This window comes from Miniopterus schreibersii (assembly GCF_964146895.1).
Source record: "Miniopterus schreibersii genome assembly, chromosome: 2".
Classification (NCBI taxonomy): Eukaryota; Metazoa; Chordata; class Mammalia; order Chiroptera; family Miniopteridae; genus Miniopterus; species Miniopterus schreibersii.
Genome location: NC_138102.1, coordinates 148,304,197 through 148,323,477, shown reverse-complemented (window position 1 = coordinate 148,323,477; position 19,281 = coordinate 148,304,197). Strand labels below are relative to the sequence as shown.

The window sequence follows — 19,281 nt, the reverse complement described above, 5'->3', positions numbered from 1 at the left end:
ATAGTTTTATTTGTAATGTTAAGTGGACAGATCAAGATTCATTTAGATCATATACCAATTACTCTACATATTTTGCTATTAAAAGTATAGACTAGAAAAATATCTGCAAATAGATCTTGAAAATACGTTTTCATTTATAGCTAATGGAATTTATGGACTTTACCCAGTGTATATAATGCCTTCAGAGATAAAAGTAAAATAATGAATTATTTTAAATATTAATTAATTTAACCTACTTTTAATATACCTGATCAGCAATTCCTATTTTTAAAATAAAGCTGTGCTATTTGTGTCAGTTATGAATCATTCCTTTCTTGTGGAAAGAGAAAACACATCTTAGAAGTATTCAGAGTGGTATATGTTATCTAATTGAAAAGCCTCGCTCTGGTAGAAGTATGATTAAGTAGACTGATAATATTCTATTTCTTTCATTTGCATATGATGAGCTGAAAGCAGATACATTGCATTTTTTTCATTAGGAGTAACAAAAGCTGTATTTTCAGTGGAAATTCAAAGGATTGGTAATTGTTTAGCTTTCACCACGTAAAAGTGTAGCCTATCTCTAACTATGTTGGATAAAGCCTGTGAAGCACCCTTGATGGGTTTGCAATTGCATTGAAGAGAAAATAGATGTATACCATCACCTTGGCATCCCTGCCAGTGTGAAAGCACTGTGACAGGCAGATATGCTGCAGTGCAGGTGTAATCTCACAGGCCTCTGCTGCTTCCAGAAGGCCAGGTCAGATTCATGTATCAGGCTATCAACCAAAAGTTCCTTTTGGTTACAAGTTATAAAATGCACTCAAACTACCTTTAGCAAGTAAAAGGAAAATATTGAAGGCTTCTGGGAATTTCTTATGAAACACAGGCAGAAACTAGGTTTAGAGCCAGGAACTGGAAGACCATCAGGCAGTTTCTCATTTTAACTTCCCTTCTTTCTCCCCATGCCTCTCTACGCAACCACTATCCCATTTTCCTGTATTCCTTGGCAGTGTCAGTGTCATAAACCCAATTCATAATCTTGTTAACCCTGGGATTCATATTCCTCACCAAAATCCCTTAAACTCTATCTTCTATAACTACATAGTTTTCAATTGGAATATAATATAAATATACCTGGCAGAGAGGCCTCTCTCAGATGTGGGGTGGAGGTGGGAAGGGACCTGCAGAAACTGCAGAAGCTGCCTCTGTACTGGAGTTACAATTAATCCTAACCACAATTAGTGTGTCCTACCCCTTCACTGGCACCTTTGGGTGCAGTGACCTCTTAACCCCCACTGCCATCACCTTTACTAAAAAAGAGACTATAGCAAACATTTTAAGTCTCCCATAACTATTGTATTGGCAAGGACTTCTTTATTTTGAGCTGAAAATTCACAATACCTTGAATACTGTAACAAAATGAAAGTTTTTCTAAACTATAGTACATATAAAATATTTAAACTGATATCATGGAAAACAGAAAAAGAAAAGGTAGCACAACAGCACGTGTGTGCTGAAACTGTAACTTAATTTGTCAGAGTTAGACATGGAGAAATTTCATAGTAGGAAAGTGATTTCCCCTAACATCTACTTTATATTATAAATATAATTTTAATGGTGAAAGGAATGGGGTGATAGAGTAAATGTACCTGGTTCACTGAATCACCTGGCAAAAAAAGCTAAAGAACTACCCTCCCCTGCAGAATACACTGAAAATGTCCTATTTCAACCATAAAATACTCTTTAACCCAGCATACGTAGTTTATAGAACAGTAGTACTTTCCCCAGCATGGTGAAGATGGCAGATCCGACCTATTTGTTTTTCATAAATTTATCTCAGTGGCATCCCTGAAGCTGTACGGAAAAATAATCCAAGTTTCAGATTTTACTAGGGACATGACAAAGTATTAGACATAAAGCACACACACAAATAATGTCTCATTGTCTCACGGTAGGAATCATGGTCAGCCGACCTGCCTTCCAGGCCCCTCCAAGCTACTTGCTTTACACCATTCTTCAAAACCAAGCAGATTAATTTATTCCAAGGATTTAGTCTCAGGGCTTTATTTCTGTTTATATAATTCTCATGAGTTAAAGCAGCAGTATGGTAAGGGGTAAATTAGAAACCTAGGCTGTGAATGTTAATTGTACTTCTTGAAACTAACTCCCTTTACTCTCTCTGCTTGTTTTTATAAAATGAGGATAGCAATTTCAGGGTACTTGTGAGGATTTCTGGTACATAAAAGAATGTAAAAGCCTGTATGAAAATATTGTTTGTGACTTAATGTTTCTAATATGTCAATAATTTCTAAATGTTATTTGGTTTAAACAAACAAAAGCTCTTTAAAATTGTAACCCATAACCATTTCTAGTTATAAAGACCTTTGCCTAGGTAGGGTTCCTCTCCATTCTCCTCGAATCCTTCCATACTTTCTTTAGCTTTAGTCAAATCTAAAACATGACTTTTTTGTACAGTCAGGGGCTTTGTACTTCCCTGATTATTAATGTTAAATCATTTGAGGACTGGGCTAGACCAGGAGCAATTTAAAATGTATTAATTTCTAAAAAGATTTATTTGGACATAATCTTAAATAAAATAAATTTTTTTGGACAACTGTAACTTAAACTGTGTATTATGTTCTTCTTTTACTTGTATACTCCTCAGCTTCATTTAATTTCTCAACCCAACATAATAATTTCTTTTATAGCAATTAGCTGTTTGTAAAAAAAATCAATTCAAATATACATATACGTTCTAAGTAACAAATATCTTGCCATTTTAACCTGTGATCTCTTTCATTGTGATGAATGTTTTAGACATTAACTTGGGAAAATGTCTAAATTAAGTCTTCCCCTCCCTGCCTTTATTAAAGAATTTTTATTGTTCTCAGGAAATTAAAAGTCACATGGCCCTGGCTGGTATAGCTCAGTGGTTGGAGGGTCAAGGGCACGTGCCTGGGTTGCAGGTTTGATCCCTGGGGCACATGCAGGAGGCAATTGATCGATGTCTCTCTCTCACATTGATATTTCTCTCTCTTTCTCTCCTTCTCTTTCTCCCTCCTTCCCTCTCTCTTTCCCTTCCCTCTTCCTTCTACTCTCTCTGAAAACCAATGGAAAAAATATTAGGTGAGGATTAACCAAAAATATATATATATTTTAAAAAGCATATGAAAAATTTTGTCATTTTACAAAATATTTGTTAACCATTTTCTCAGCAATTAGAATTTTTAAACCTATTTTACTATGCATTTAATTGTCTTTTCATATGTTTTGAATCTTTGAAGTTTTTTTTTCAAACCAGTTAACTGACTTGAAACACAAAATTACTTTTCCTGGACTACTGAATCAGATTTGAAGGAAATATTGAGTAATGAATACATTAATTTTCTTCTAATCAACAGGTTTTTAAAAATATATCTTTATTGATTTCAGAGAGAGGAAGGGAGAGGGAGAGCAATAGAAACATCAATGATGAGAGATAGGCTGCCTCCTGCACACCCCCTGCTAAGGATCGAGCCCCCAACCCAGGCATCAAACCGTGATCTCCTGGATCCTAGGTCGATGCTCACCTGCTGAGCCATGCCTGCCCGGGCTAATCAACAACTTTCAGTGGCTTCTTGTCTAAAGAATAAGAAAAAAAATGTCTACAGTGTAACATAAGTTATTTTAAGTCCAAGGAAGAGTTAAACCATAAGTCCAACCATAAGTTATTTAAAATCTAATCTAGTTATGTATCTATCTCCAATTTTACTTAGGTCTATCCATTAGCCATCTTTTCCAAAACTTTCTTCTATTCCAAGGCTCATTCTTCTTTAAACATACTATGCTTTTTTGTTTACAAGCTTCCAAGTTGCCCAGAATACCCAACATTCTCAGTGCTTTTAATCCTCTCCCATTCCACCCATTATTTTTTCTTTGGAATTATTAGTAATAATTAATTATTATGAGTCACTACTAATACTTTGTATTTCTCTCATGACATTTACTGTATTCTGCCTTGTCTTATGGTTATCTTAAATGTATTACTCTTTTTACTAGAATCTAAGCACACTGAGCAAGGTGTGCTATATTGCTGACCAAATCCAGTGCCTTGCACATGCAAATTCTAGCTGTGAGGCAGGCACAGCTGCTTTTCATTCAAATATATATCTGCATTTAGAGTCATTAATATCAATAATAATATTTGTAATTCTCAACCCACATTGAGAAGACACAAAGTTCATCGTCCAGGGTCTAAGCACAACAGAGAGCCATTTTCATTGTAAGCTGAGATGATCAAGATACATATACCCACCATTGTACTTTATTTTGCTTTCCATCTCTTCCCTTAGCATTTTATTATGAAAATTTTCAAACATTAGGAATTATACACACCCATTAATGCACACCCATATATTCACCTAGATTCTATAATTAACATTTTGTTTTATATGCTTTGTCATGTATCTATTCCTTAACTCATCCATTCATTCATCTTATTTTTGATGCATGTCAAAGTATATTGCAACTCTCATTATACTTCACTCCTAATTCAGCATGTATGCCATTAACTAGAGATCAATATTTGTAGCTTCTTAAAGAAATAAAATATTACAGATATAGATAAAACCCCTCTCAGATACCTGCTGGCTCCCTCCCTTCTCAGAGCTGTTATTCTTATGTATATTTTTGTATTTTTATATGTGTGTATTCCTAAACTAATAAAATAAAAAAACATACATACATAAATGGTATCTCTATTTCCTTTGCAACTTTTTTTACTCGGTATCAATTTGAGATTTGTTTAGTTCCTGTATTTAATTTCTGTGGGACCTGCTATTGGCATCAGTGAAAGATTCTGTAGACTCTTTGAAATTACTTCATTTATTTTGGTTTATTTAGTGTATTATGATTGAAAGAACTAGTAAGCTGGAAAGGGTAAAAAGAATTATTTATGTATTAATTTTTGAATCATGTTTATAAATTGATCTGCATTTATAGATGAGAATTCTGTAAACATTTGTTGCTACTTTTTTTTTTTTTTTTTTTTTTTTTTAGCATTTATCCACTTTATCATTAACTTTGGGCTTTTTTATGTGGCTGTACTAATTGTACCCATCTATTGAATGTAGGCAGTTGAGATTGAATCCACGTGTTTATAATGCATTTCTTAGCAACTACCAGTGTTCTTTTTAGCATCTGTGCTCTAAGAGCCAATGGGGCTGCAGCTTTGAGGAGGACATTTCAAAGATTTTTTTTCTATTAATATAGCACAAGGAGCAACATAATTATAATAGCTTTGACGCCTTCTGCATTACTCTACACCCAAAATTAAAGGGCCTAAATTTGTCTCCAGTATTTAACTTCAGTATGCTGTCACGTTTTACCCAACCTCTTCAACACATGAGACATTTTGAATGTTTCCTTGTATATTAAGTCTCAATTGGAGTTACTTATTTTAACTTACATTTTTTATATGCATTTCATCAAAAGATTGTAGAACATTTCACAGATACTAATTGTATTTCACAATGCTCCTTTAAAAGTGGTAAGCTTTTATTTCCACTCCGATGGTAAAATAGTTGCAGATATATACATTATTTAATTCGCCAGGTCAACACCTCTCACTACACCTTCCCCTTTTACTCCCTAGTCCTCCTTAACTGCAGTGCTTGATAGAATTCTCTGTGATGACGCAAGTGTTTTATATTTGCAGTCCAGTATGGAAGCCTCTAGTGTTTGAATAGGGCTAGTGTGGCTGAGGGAGTTAATTTTTAATTTATTTTATTAAAATTAAAATTTATTTAGTTACATAGGGCTAGTGGCTATATTAGACAGCACAGCTCTTTCATCTCCATCATCCCAGTAAATTCTTGCAGTTAACAAGTTTCCCTCTGATACTCAAAATAAATTAATATATTTTCATCAGCTTCTTTGATCTTTCTCTGGCATTTGACTGTACCCTTATTCTACAAACGTTCCTTGGCACCTGGGCTTTCACTGTCTCCTTGGTTTAGTCTCCTGTTGTCTCGTGGTTGATAGTGATGTTTTTAGATGTCTGCTCCTGGCTGCCTGTTGATCTTACATTATTACCATTCTCTTAGAGCTGACTTTAGCTGTTCATTCAGCATCTACTGATTACCTAGTGTGTACCAAATACTGGGGCTAGAAAGAACTTACCCGTTTCTTTAAGGAATTCCCATGGCTTCCACTGGCATCAGTATAAAAATGATATCTCTTTCTCCCCAACCCCTCCCTCCCTCCCTTCCTCCTTTCCTCTCTCCTCTGTTTCCTTCTTCTGAAGTCTAGACTTAATACTCAACTTCCTATTGACGGGTACCTCAGGTACTGAACTTACCTCCCATTCCCAGTACCCTTCCCCTTGAAATAAATTAAAAACCTTCCAGCCATCATTCTTTACATTAACATATCCATATTGCTTCTTAATTACTTGCATAGCCTCTGATCTCATCCTTTAACACATCATGTCACATTCATTGTCCCCACTCTCAGGAGCCCATAGCATTGAGTTGTAAGCATTCTCTCTCCCTGATACATTGAAAGGATCCACGTCTTCCTTGTAGCTCTTTGCCCATTTGCTAATTGCTAATTTACAGATTGAGGTTTAAACTCTTTGAAAGAAAGCTCTTCGTGATCCACTTTGCTGGGGAACACACCCTGTGCTTTAGCTATGCCAAACCAATTGAATTCCCCATAATGCCATTTCCTTTTCCTCCTCCATGTTTCTCTAGAGTGAACTTCTCATGTTTAAATAATTAGTTCTTGAGATGGCAAATATGGCCATCATGTTAATTTTTAAATACGTATATGATTAATATCGGCAGAAAGTGAAGGACAACTTGAGGTAAAACTAAAAACTAAAACCAAAATAAAAGCACTAAGGATAAAACAAACAATAGTCTTCAATGTCAAAATTAGATGTTAAACATTTTAAAAAGAATTAGTCCTAACACCATTTTCTAATGCTCCCTTCTCTAGACAAAGTCAGAAGGGAAGGGGAAGGAAGGAGGAACAGAGAGAGAGAGAGACAGACAGACATTGATGTGAGAGAGACACATTGACTGGTTGCCTTCCAAATGTGCCTTACCAGGGCCAGAGATTGAACCTGCCACCGAGGTACATGCCCTTGACCAGGAATCGAACCTGTGACCCTTCTGCTCAGTCTGACTCTGTAACCACTAAGCAACACCAGCCAGGGCCTCCATATCATTTTTTATAGGTTGATAGTTTACTCCTTTTTATCACCAAAAGCTATTCTGTTGTATGGATATACAACAGTATCTATTCACTTACTAAAGTACATCTTGGATGCTCCCAGTTTGGGGCAATTATGAATAAAGCTGCTATAAAGACTTGTGTGCAAGTTTCCATGTGCATAGAGTTTTCCAGTCATGAGAGCATGACTGGGAGAATATGCTAGGACTCTGCTTAGCTTTTTAGAAAATTTAAGTTGTCTACCAAAGTGGCTCAGTATCATTTTGCATTCCCAGCTTCACGTTCTCACCAGAAGTAGGAGTTGCCATTGTTTTGGATTTTAACATCTTTAATAGGTGCGTAGTGGTATCTCATCATTGTTTTAGTAGTACCCTGATGACATATGATGTTGAACATCTTTTTCATGTGCTTATTTGCCGTCTAGATGGCTTTGGTGAGGTGTCTGTTCAGATCTTTTGCCCATTTTTAAAATCAAATTGTTTTCTTATTTGTAAGAGTTCTTTGTATATTTTGGATACCAGTACTTTGTCAGATATATGTTTTGCAAAGATTTCCCTCAGTCTGTAACTTGTCTTCTCTTAAGAGTGACTTTTGCAGAGCTGAAGTTTTAATGAAATCCAGCTTAGTGATTTTTTTTTTTTTTTGGAATGTGCTTTTGGTGGTGTCACCTAGATATTTCCTGTTATTTTCTAGACATATTATAGTTTTATATTTTACCTTTGGGTCTGTAATGCAATTTGATTTAATTTTTGTGAAAGGTGTAAGATCAATGTCTAGATTATATTGAACATGGATATCCAGTTCTTCTAGCACCACTTGTTGAAGACTCTCCTTTCTTCATTGAGCTGCCTTTGCTCTTTTGTTTTTTGGTTTTTTAAAAATATATCTTTATTGACTTCAGAGAGAGGAAAGGAGAGGGGGGAGAGAGAGAGAGAGAGAGAAACATCAATGATGAGAGAGTCGTTGACTGGCTACCCCCTACACGCCCCCTCCTGGGGATCGAGCCCACAACCTGGGCATGTGCCCTGACCGGGAATTGAACCCTGATTGCCTGGATCCTAGGTCGATGCTCAACCGCTGAGCCACACCTGGCCAGGCTGCTCCTTTGTTAAAGAGCATTTGATTATATTTGTCTGTGTCTATTTCTGGGCTCTTTATTCTGCACCACTGATCTCTCTGTCTGTTCTTTTGACATTACCATACAGTCTTGATTACTGTGGCTTTATGGCACACTGAGTAGTATCAGCCCTCTGACTTTGTTCTTATTCTTTAATGTTGTGTTGACTATCTTGGATCTTTTGCCTTTCCTTATAAAATATAGAATCAGTTTGTCAGTGTCCACAAAATGACTTGCTGAGATTTTCTAGTCTATTGATGTGATGGATTCTAGTAATTCATTTTCAAATGTTGAACAAGCCTTGTATACCTGGAATAAATCCTACTTGGGTGTGTTGTATAATTCTATTACATTGTTGGATTCACTAATATTTTTTGAGAATTTTTTGACATCTATGTTTATGAGAGATACTGGTCTTGTAAATTTCTTTCCTTATAATGTCTTTGTCTGATTTTGGTAATACGGTAATGTTGGCCTCATAGAATGTTAGGAAATGTTCCCTTTGCTTCTCTTTACTGGAAGTGATTGTAGAGAATTGGTATAATTTCTTCCTTAAATGTTTGGCAGAATTCACCAGTGAAATAATTTGAACGTAGTGATTTTTATTTTGGAAGTTTATTAATTATTGATTCAATTTCTTTCATAGATATAGGCCTGTTCAGACGATCTATTTCTCCTTGAGTTTTGGACACTGTGTCCTTCAAGGAATTGGTGCATTTCATCTAAGCTATCAAATTATCAGGCAGAGAGTTATTAATAATATTCCTCTCTAATCCTTTTAATGTCCATGAGGTCAGTAGCAATGGCCCCTGTTTCAATTTTGATATTAATAATTTGTATCTTCTCTCTTTTTTTTTTTGGTTAGCCTAGCCAAAGTTTTATCACTTTTTTTTTAAATCTTTTCAAAGATCCAGCTTTTGGTTTAGTGATTTTCTAATTTCGTGTTTTCAATTTCATTGCTTACTTTGCATTTAATTTGCTCTTTTTCTAGTTTAGAGTATTAACTTTATATCTTTATTTTTTCTAACATGTGCATTTAATGCTATAAATTGCTAAGCACTGCTTTTGCTACATCTCACAGATCTTGATAAGTTGTATTTTCATTTAGTTAAAAATATTTTAGCCCAGCCGGTGTTGCTCAGTGGTTTGAGCGTCGACCCATGAATCAGGTCTAGGTCAGGCCACATGTCTGGGTTGCGGGCTTAGTCCCCAGTAAGGGGTGTGCAGGAGGCAGCCAATCAATGTTTCTCTCTCATATCAGTGTTTCTGTCTCTCTATCCCTCTCCCTTCCTTCTTCTCTCTAAAATCAATAAAAACATATTTTTAAAAAAGAAAGAACTCTTGTGTTTAAAAATATATATATATTTAAATATCTCTTGAGATGTCTTTTTAAGCTGTGTCTTATTTGGAAGTGTGTTGTTTAATCGCAAATATTTTGAGATTTTTCTAGCTATCTTTCTGTTGATTTCTAATTTAATTCCACTGTGGTTTGAGAGCATGTTTTTTATGATTTCTGTTTTTTCAATTTGTTAAGGTGTGTTTTTATGGTGCAGGATGTTGTCTATTCTGGTGAATATTCCATGTGAGCTTGAAAAAAACGGGTGAAGTTCAAAATGGGTTTCACCAGGCTCAAACCAGGGTGTCTGCAGGGCTGCACTTCTCTTCGGAGGTGCTAGGGGAGAATCGTTTCCTTGCCTTGTTCATTCTCTAGAGGCCACCTTATTCCTTGGCTGGTAGCTCCTTCCTCCATCTTTAAAGCTCATCACTCCACCTCTATTTCTGTGGTCACATTTCCTTTTTTTTTTCTTTTTTCTTTTTCTCTGACCCTCCTGCATTCCTATTTATCAGGATTCTTGGGATTACATTTTTCCCACCTGGATATTCCAAGATAATCTCCCCATCTCAAAATCCTTAATGTAAGCATATCTGCAAAGTCCCTTATACCATGTAAGGTAACATAGTCATGGGTTGCAGAGTTTAGGATACGGACGTCTTGGGTATGGGGGTAGAGGGCATTATTCAGCCTACCGAAGTAGTGGAGTCAGGATTTGAACTCAATAAGCCTGCTCATGGAACCACTTCTCTGCTCTTTCCAGCTTCCACACCACCTTCTACATCTAAATGTCTCCTTTAAGCTTTGTTTTGATTGTCTGTATTTACCTTTCCAACTACGATGGTCATAGGATCAAGGAAATTATATGGAATGATGAGGTATCAACAATAGACAAAATAACTGTTCTTACTTGTTTCCCCAGCTTTTGAAGACTGTGTGCATGTCTCGCTTTTGTAGTTAAGCACTTACCTCCTAATACTAATATAAATATAAAATAAATATTGATAAGTATATGCATATATGTTTAAAGATCATAGCCTCCTGTGGCTAGTTGGCTACTGTATTAGATAGCACAGCTCTGTGACCTCTTACGTTCCACCAGACTGCTCTTTACAGCTCTGTAATGCTAATGCTAAAGAAAGTTAATCTGAAATGAAAATTCTAACAAATCATGTGGCCTTAATTTTTGGTTTCTCTATTTGTGATACCAGAGTTAAGGCCTAAAATAATATACATTTTAGAGGCGTTTTATGTCATTACAGGTATTTTAGATAGAACAAACTTGCCATTGAGTTTGTTTGGCCAGATACTCTTCTTCCAGTCACCAGCAGCATAATTAATAGTAAAAAGCCTTGGTAGTTTATTTTATCATATTCCTTTATTGCTAGAAGTACTTTGTGAGAATTTAACTATTAATGCAGGCTGCTATAATAAAGGACCGTGTGAAACCACGTTTGGGTAGTGTTTTTATTATAATGGCAAATTTAACTACATTTTTTTGCAGTTTATGTGAACCCCACCCAAACTTTAACCTGTTTCCCATTTTGATGAGGTTCAATCAGGGGGAAAAGCAACAGAAAAATAATCTTCCTGTGTGGCCTGTAGATATAAAATCTGAAGATTAGAATGCATTTCCAGCTAGGAATCATAAGCAAACAAACTCTTCTACAGATAACTACACCCTTCCTGTTTGGGACTGAGTTTACTGTGGAACAGATTTCGGAAATAGGTTTCTGACAGTGGTGAATTTATTTATAAAATGTTGGAGGGTGTGGTTCTTCCTTTAACAAAAAACTAATTATTTCCTGTCTAATGCCCTACTAGTGCATTTTAAGCAGTCTTTTTAGAGAAATTACCCTTTAGTAGAGAAATACATTGCTTCAGGCAGTTCTGATTGTTCTTGTCAACTAATGTACAAAATTTGTCTATTTCAGTGATTAATTTAAAAAGGACTTAAAATTAAAAAATAAAACACTATCTTTAAATACCTGTATTACCTTGTCTCCAGAGTGATAGTAGTTTACAATTTAAATAAGTGTATGAAAACATTTTAATATGATTTTACTTTTGATATGCAAATCTATAGCACATTTATGTTCTGGAAATATGCTAAACAAAGAGTTATAGTTTAGGTAAAACAGCAGATTTACATTAAAGAATTTGCAGGTTAACTCACAGTGTAACATTATCCTCATCTAGTACATCTGTTATAAAGAAGCCTATAAAATTTAGGCCACCCACAAAGTGGTCTGCTGAGGCCTGTGGTTGGCGTTAGAATGCTGTTATTATGTGGGCTGACTGGTCTGGTAAGGAATTTACCTCCACTAAAACTGAAACATCATGGTTCTGACTTTCCCCCATGGGGGCTGCATTGGCTTGACTTGGGTACTATGTGTTTGTTAGACCAGTTAATGTGCTCTGTTGCCTTGACATCACATATAATATGTTTTCTTTCCTTTTTTTTTTAAAAAATCCTCACCTGAGGATATTTTTTCCATTGCTTTTCAGAGAGAATGGAAGGGAGAGAGAGACACAGAGACATCAATGTGAGAGAGACGCATCGATTGGTTGCCTCCTGCACGTGCCCCAACTGGGTCGGGGATCAAGCCTGCAACTGAGATATGTGCCCTTGGCTGGAATCGAACCCGAGACCCTTCAGTCCATGGGCTGATGCTCTAACCGCTGAGCCAAACTGGCCAGGGGCGAATGGTATACTGTTTTCTGTGTTGGTTTATTAGGGTAATATTATCAACTCTGGGTCATGTAAATCTTAGGATAAACTGGAATAAATGGTTGATTTAAACAGCTGAATTAAAATTATTTGCTATTATAAGTAAATTTGGTCATCATTTAGCAAACGTGTGTGTGCGAGTACATACGCTAAGGTAAAGAAGGTAGCTAAGGGCTTTATATATTTTAATTTCTCTATCATTTGAAGAACTTATCCTTTTAATTTCCTTGAGGCTTATCAATGGTTTTTAAGAGCAAGGACAGGAATTTAGTATAATTTAGCAACCTATTAGAATCAAAATTAAATATTATTCTTTTATAGCAAATATTGCAGACATTTAAAAAATACAGCAGCAACCACCACATCTAGCAGTGATCATGTGAGGAGTAAACACTATCACAAGCCAAGCAATATCTCAGTTTACATTTTCCTAAAGTTTTCTAAACAAAATCCTTTTTCAGAGAATAAACATGTTATGGTAATTGTTTTTGTTAAATTTTTAAAAGTCAAAATTAATAGTTCTTTCAAATAAGATAATTTGTATTTCACTTAATTTTCATGGAGATTTATCAGTAATTTTTCTTCAAATACATGCATTACAAAGTATGAAAAATAGCATAGAAATCTAAAATTCATTTTGTGACTACAAATTAAAGAAATGTCATTTCCTTAGTAGTAGAGGAGACAGCAATTTTTAGATAGAAAATAACATCTAATTGCCACTAATAAAAATTATATATACATATTATAGTAAAATATAAACTGAGGTAGAAAATATATACACGTGTATATATGTAATGTGTGTGGATTTATATATACATGTGTGCGCACACATGCACAACCATGTGCTTGTGTAACATTGTCTTGATCTTAACTCTGCCTTGGTGACTTTATAGTTAAATCTTTATAACTTGAAAAGTATTTTCAAATAGACACTTTTGGCATTCTTATAGTTGTTTGTTGTATACTAAACAGAATTTTGAATTTGTCATCTGATCATGGTTCAAACAAATAGTTTCAAGTAAGGGGCTCAGAAGCTTTTTTCCTCCGAACAAGTAAATGAGTAAAGCCATTAATGTGCCTCACTCCGCTAGTCTTCGTTTCTAGTTCTTCTCACCTCTAGTCTTATGTCCTTTTTGTAGATGCGGTATGCTGACGAATGTCATGCCTAACTTCTATGGTCAGTGATGGGGTGTAGCAGTATTTTTCTACTCATTGAAGTTGTCAGCAAACCCCAGAGATAGAGGTTTAAGTGGCCTTTGGCAATAGTGACTACTCAGGGCCCACAGGGTTCAGCTGTATTACTGTGTCTCTCTTTTAAACTTCAGCATCATAGTTCTGCCAACTGAAGCATCTCAATCTTTAATTGTTTTCACTTTTAGCTAATCGCATTGTATTTCATCTTTCTAGGTTTACCGACAAGACTGTGAAACTTTCGGAATGGTTGTGAAAATGCTGATTGAAAAAGATCCTTCATTAGAAAAGTCCATCCAGTTTGCACTGAGGCAGAATTTACATGAAATAGGAGAGCGGTGTGTGGAAGAGCTCAAGCGTTTCATTGCAGAGTATGACCGCTCTGCTCAAGACTTCGGAGAGCCTTTTTAGAAATTTCTTGCTCAAGCAGAAAAAACGGTACTAGATTTCCCCCCCAGGATTGTGTAAATCCTTAGTATATGGATTTTTGTGATGCAGAGAAGTACTTTATGATAGTTGACCACTGTTCCAATATCAAATAAACATCTAAAATAGTCTTGATATTTTAATTAGAATTTATCTACATGTAGAGCCTTCTAATCCATTACTTATCTTTTTCCCCCTCTAAAATGATGGGTCAAGTAATGTTTCAAGTCCTGGAGAAAAGCTTTCTGTTCGTATTCATATTCTGTAGTCTTCCATAGTATGTGATCATTTGTTCGGTCACACTAGTGTTATTTTTAGAGATCATTCCACTTAAAGATTTATAATCTTTTTGCATTTCATAGTCAATGATACCATGTGAAAGTGTTAGAATTCTAAGTTGTTGTCTTATTGACTTGTTGCTTGCTTATCTTAGGCTTTATAAGTTTTAATATGTTTAAGTATAGATCCAAATAAACTGAATACCTTGGTATCTTAGAGAAAGTTTGCTTTGGGTATAAATTCTCATTGTGGTAACTAGAGCACTTAAATCTCCTAAAAGACACCTCACAATAAAATCCTGTTTTCCCAGTAAATGAACCTAAATTAATATCTTCTATTAAAATAATCCTGTAATTCTTGTGTGTGTTAAACAATACCACATATAGGTAATTTGAGGTGAAAGATGAGGGCTATTTTAAAGCTGCGATTTCTTTTAAAATTTCTAATTGAAAGAAAAATTTAGAATCTGAGGGAGTAGTAGAGTTTCATTTTTTCCATTGGCCTATATTCCCCCTCTCAAGAAAGATGACTGATAACACATCCATGATTAAACCATTTACTGATTGTGCCTTTGTTAATCTCTTTCTGGTCTAACAAGTTCTTTGTTCTACTGCCCTTCTAGGGTTCTTAGCCCATCAAAAGTGTTCTTGGAAGAAACAAAAGCACAGTAGGTAGTAAGCTTAGCACGGCTACCTTTCACCAAGCAGTCTGTGTAAACCATCCTTCATGAGCTAGCCATCCAAATAATAGGTTAGTTAAAAATCTAACGGGTGATTAGGATATTCCACTCATTTCCTGGTCACTTCCAGCTGCCCAGTGGCATTTAGCCAAAATATATAATTTTGTGGCATTAGTTAGGAAACCTTAAAAAATTATGTTTGTTATTACTGTCCAGTGTCCTTATCCCCCATCCTCTTGCCGTTTCCACTCTCTTCTCACTTGAGCTCTGGCCTCATTTTTGGTGGCCTTTATTGATATTATCTTAATAGCTACCCCAGAGTAGATAAAAATTTTATTAAATGTGGAAATAGCAGTATAAATAATTTTAGCAGATCCTATAATAGGTACCAAAATATGTATTATGCCATTCCACAAATTTAAAATTGAATTGAAAGCAACAATTATTTTCTTAAGTTTTCTATATAAGACCACCTTGAATTTCTTTGTCATTTAGATGTTGTACATAAGTCGAAACTCAACCCTATGTATCATCTCTGGTATTCTTCCTCAACATGAACAATGATTTTGTTTGTTACAACCACCTTGGAAAAGACTGCTTTTGTTTCTCCCCTGTTCCCATGTTTTTCTCCTTATATGTTCTAGTTCCAGGATCCATTTTCTTTAGTCAAGATGTCACAGATTAAAAGAAAACAAAAAACTTGAGAAACTACTACAAAAGAGTTGTTCACTATTTTGAAGTTCACGAAATCATAGAACTTTTACTCACAGATGCATTTAAATGTAGATTCAACAGATAATATTTTCTTCTCCTCTTCCCCCAAATTACACTCAACATTTAAAGCTGTTTATAATAAGGTTGCCACCAGCATTATTCTGGTAGGCTTGTCAGTGTTAAATCTGTCTGTGTGTGGTTTTTTTTTTAAAGCTTTAAAGTCTAATTTTAGGATAGATTGATTCAGATGTGTACCAGAGTGTGTATTTAGCAAAATGTTCTTTGTTTAAAAAAATTTGTTTGTAAATTATCCATTGTTTTTGAGTATGCCCAATTGATGTGATAAAGTTTTCATTGTCTCATAAAGCCTTGATGATCAAAAGGGGAAAGCAGATATTGTGAAGCTTTTTGTGAATTTTAAAAGTGCAAAATAAAGCAACCAGGTTTAAATAATTAGATCGTCTTTTTTCTCTTTAACAGGCTTAAAGTGTTTTGCTGAAATGTAGATTTTTATTCCTTTCCACTGCAAGATTATTCCTTAGTGTTCAGTTCACCTACTCAGCAGGATGGAGGAAGTTTGAGAATTGAGAAACTATTACCTTTGTGTCATAGGGAGTCTTGATATCTGAGAAAGCAGTTAAACATAAGATCGAGCACACAGTAGTGCTCAGTAAGTGTGTAATTATGAGCCTACATTTCAGAGAATTGCAGGATTAAAATCCTACATCTCTGTAGTAACCTTTGGAGGGCTCAGGAACCATGTTGCCTTTGTGACCCCAGTTCGTAGCATAGTTTAGAATGTTTTAGGGACTCTGATATGTTGAAGCTTCACAAAGGAAGTGAAATTTGACCCCTGGGTCTTGGAGGAATAGGATTTATTCAAGCAGAGAAAGGGAAGTAGAAGTCTAGGAGGAAGAAGCAGTATAGGGACAAGCTGGTTGGGGATTTGGTAGGGGACGAATGTAGAAAAGGGTAGATTGACAGCAGAATGTGAAGGATTTAGAATACTTACAACTTTATCCTTTCTCTCCTCTTTTTAAATTTATCTTTATTGTTGAAAGTATTACAGGTGTCCCAATTTTTCCCCCCCAATTGACCCCCTCCACCTCGTCCCACCCCCTCCCCAGGCCTTCACCCCGTTATTGACTGTGTCCATGGGTTATGCATATATACATATAACTTCTTTGGTTAATCTCTTCCCACCCTCCACCCCCCCTTCCCTTTTCCCTCTGAAATATGATCATCTGTTGCATGCATCAATGTCTCTGGATCTATTTAGTTCATCAGATTCTTTTGTTCATTAGCTTCTTGTTCAAGAAGACCCTTCAACATTTCCTATAGTGCTGGTTTGGTGGTGATGAACTCCTTTAGCTTTTCTTTACCTGTGAAGCTCTTTAACTGACCTTCAATTCTGAATGATAGCTTTGCTGGGTAGAGTAATCTTGGTTGTAGTTCCATGTTTTTCATCACTTTGAATATTTCTTGCCACTCCCTTCTAGCCTGAAAAGTTTCTGTTGAGAAATCAGCTGACAGTCCTATGGGTGCTTCCTTATAGGTAACTAATTGTTTTTCTCATGCTGCTTTTAAGATTCTCTCTTTGTCTTTAACCTTTGGCATTTTAATTATGATGTGTCTTGCTGTGATCCTCTTTGGGTTCCTCTTGTTTGGGACCCTCTGTGCTTCCTGGACTTGTAAGTCTATTTCTTTCCCCAGGTGGGGGAAGTTTTCTGTAATAATTTTTTCAAATAGGTTTTCAATTTCTTACTCTTTCCTCCCCTGGTACCCCAATAATATGAATGTTGGCCCTCTTGAAGTTGTCTCAGAGGCTCCTTATGCTATCTTCATATTTCTGGATTCTTTTTTCTTTTTGTTATTCTGGTTGGGTGTTTTTTGTTTCTTCATGTTCTAAATTGCTGATTTGATTCTCAGCGTCCTCTGCTGTTGATTCCCTGTAAATTATTCTTCATTTCACTTCGTGTAGCCTTCATTTCAAATTGGTACTTTATTATGTCATTGATTTTCTCAATTATTTTCATCATACTCTTAGTAATATCCTCGAGCATCCTTATAACCATTATTCTGAACTCTGTATCTGTTAGCTTGCTTGGATCTATTTCATTTAGTTCCTTGTCTAGAGATTTCTTCTGTTCTTTCCTTTGTGACATGTTTCTTTGCCTCCGCATTTTGGCTGCTTCCAGGTGTTTGTTTCTATGTATTAGGTAGAGCTGCTATGTCTCCTGGCATTTGTAGAGTGGCTTTGTGTAGTAGGTGTCCTGTAGGGTCCAGTGGCTTAGCCTCCCCAGTCACCTGAGCTGGGCCTTCTAGGTGCTCCCCTGTGTGGGCTGTGTGCACTGTCCTGTTGTAGTTGAGCCTTGGTTGCTGTTGGCGTCCCTGGGAGGAACTGACCCCCAGACCAATCGGCTGTGAGGACCAGCTGCAACTATAGCCAGAGAGCTGCTGTGCTGGAGACACCCCTATGGAGCAGGATTTACTTCAGTGGTGCTTTGGTGTTCACCAAGTGTGCCCCTTGAGTGTGTCACTCATGGATGTGGTAGGGTTGTAATCCAGTGTGGTCGAGTCTGACCACCAGGTGCACTGTCTCTGGGGCCTCCCGGGAGGTGCAAAGTCAGCCTGTGCCAGTGCCTTGCCCAGGGCAGCCCAGCATGAGCTACACAGCAAACCGTAGATGGCTGCTACTTGTGCTGGGCTTGGAGGTGTCCAAGAGAGGCCAAGCTATGAGCCAATGCAGCTGCCGCTAGTGCCAGGCCAGGGGCCCCTTATCAAGCCGTATGGGCCCGCTGCTGCTTGTTTGAGAGATTTCAGGAAAGTCCTAAGCCTGAGGCTCGAGAGGCCACTTGCACAGAAAAGCCCCTGGAAATGTTCCGGATGAGCTGCAGGTGGGGAGGGGAGGGGCCTCTGGGAATCACGGGGCGGGGCCAAAGGCGTGAGTCAGGTGCTGGCGATTCAAACATGGTGCCTGCCTGCCGGCTGTGTGCGGGGAGGACTCGCCAAAGGAGCCATGGCCTCCGCCAGCCCTTCTGCCTGGGAGGAAGCCGCCCCTCCACCTCTCGCCCGGATTTCAGGCAGGTTAGTTCCTCCCCGAGTGTCCCGGGTCCTTTCAGGCTGCTGCCCGGCGCTGGGCTCAGAGGGAGCGTCCGAGTGAGTCCGTGGCGGGTCCTTTAAGAGGAGCTGCTGGGGCTCCCGCACCCTCTGTGTCCCTCAGCGACGGTCCCCACTGGTTTTACAGCCTGGAGTTGTGGGGACGTCTCTTCCAGCCCTGGAGCCCTGGGCTGGGGGCCTGCTGTGGGACTGGGACGCCTCACTCCTCCGGGAAACCCCCACCGCTGAGATTCCCTCCCGGGTTTCAACCTCGGCACTGGGTGTGGGCCCGCGGCCGCGTCTCTGTGATTCAGCCCCGATCCACCCGCATCTCCGCCCCTCCTCCCGGTCTCAGTGCTTCTTCAGTTCCCTGGCTGTAGGGCTTCTGTTCAGCTGGATTTCAGGAGGCTCTGAGTGATGGTGGTTCCGTATTTTAGTTGTAATTGTGATGTGGTTGCGGGAGGCGACGGTTACAGCTGTTACCTATGCCGCCATCTTGTTTCCTCCCTCTT

At 37.4% G+C, this 19,281-nt stretch overlaps 1 protein-coding gene across 8 annotated transcripts in view; it reads left to right on the top strand.

The window, feature by feature from the left end:
• Positions 1–16,126, top strand: part of PPHLN1 (periphilin 1) — a 95,453-nt gene extending 79,327 nt beyond the window's left edge. For all 8 annotated transcript variants that reach the window (XM_081129404.1, XM_081129400.1, XM_081129399.1 and 5 more), the window contains one exon: positions 13,789–16,126. In XM_081129404.1, coding sequence (XP_080985530.1) covers positions 13,789–13,983 — 195 coding nt within the window. In that variant the 3' untranslated portion in view covers positions 13,984–16,126. The remainder of the gene's footprint in view (positions 1–13,788) is intronic.
• The last annotated feature ends 3,155 nt before the right edge of the window (positions 16,127–19,281 follow it).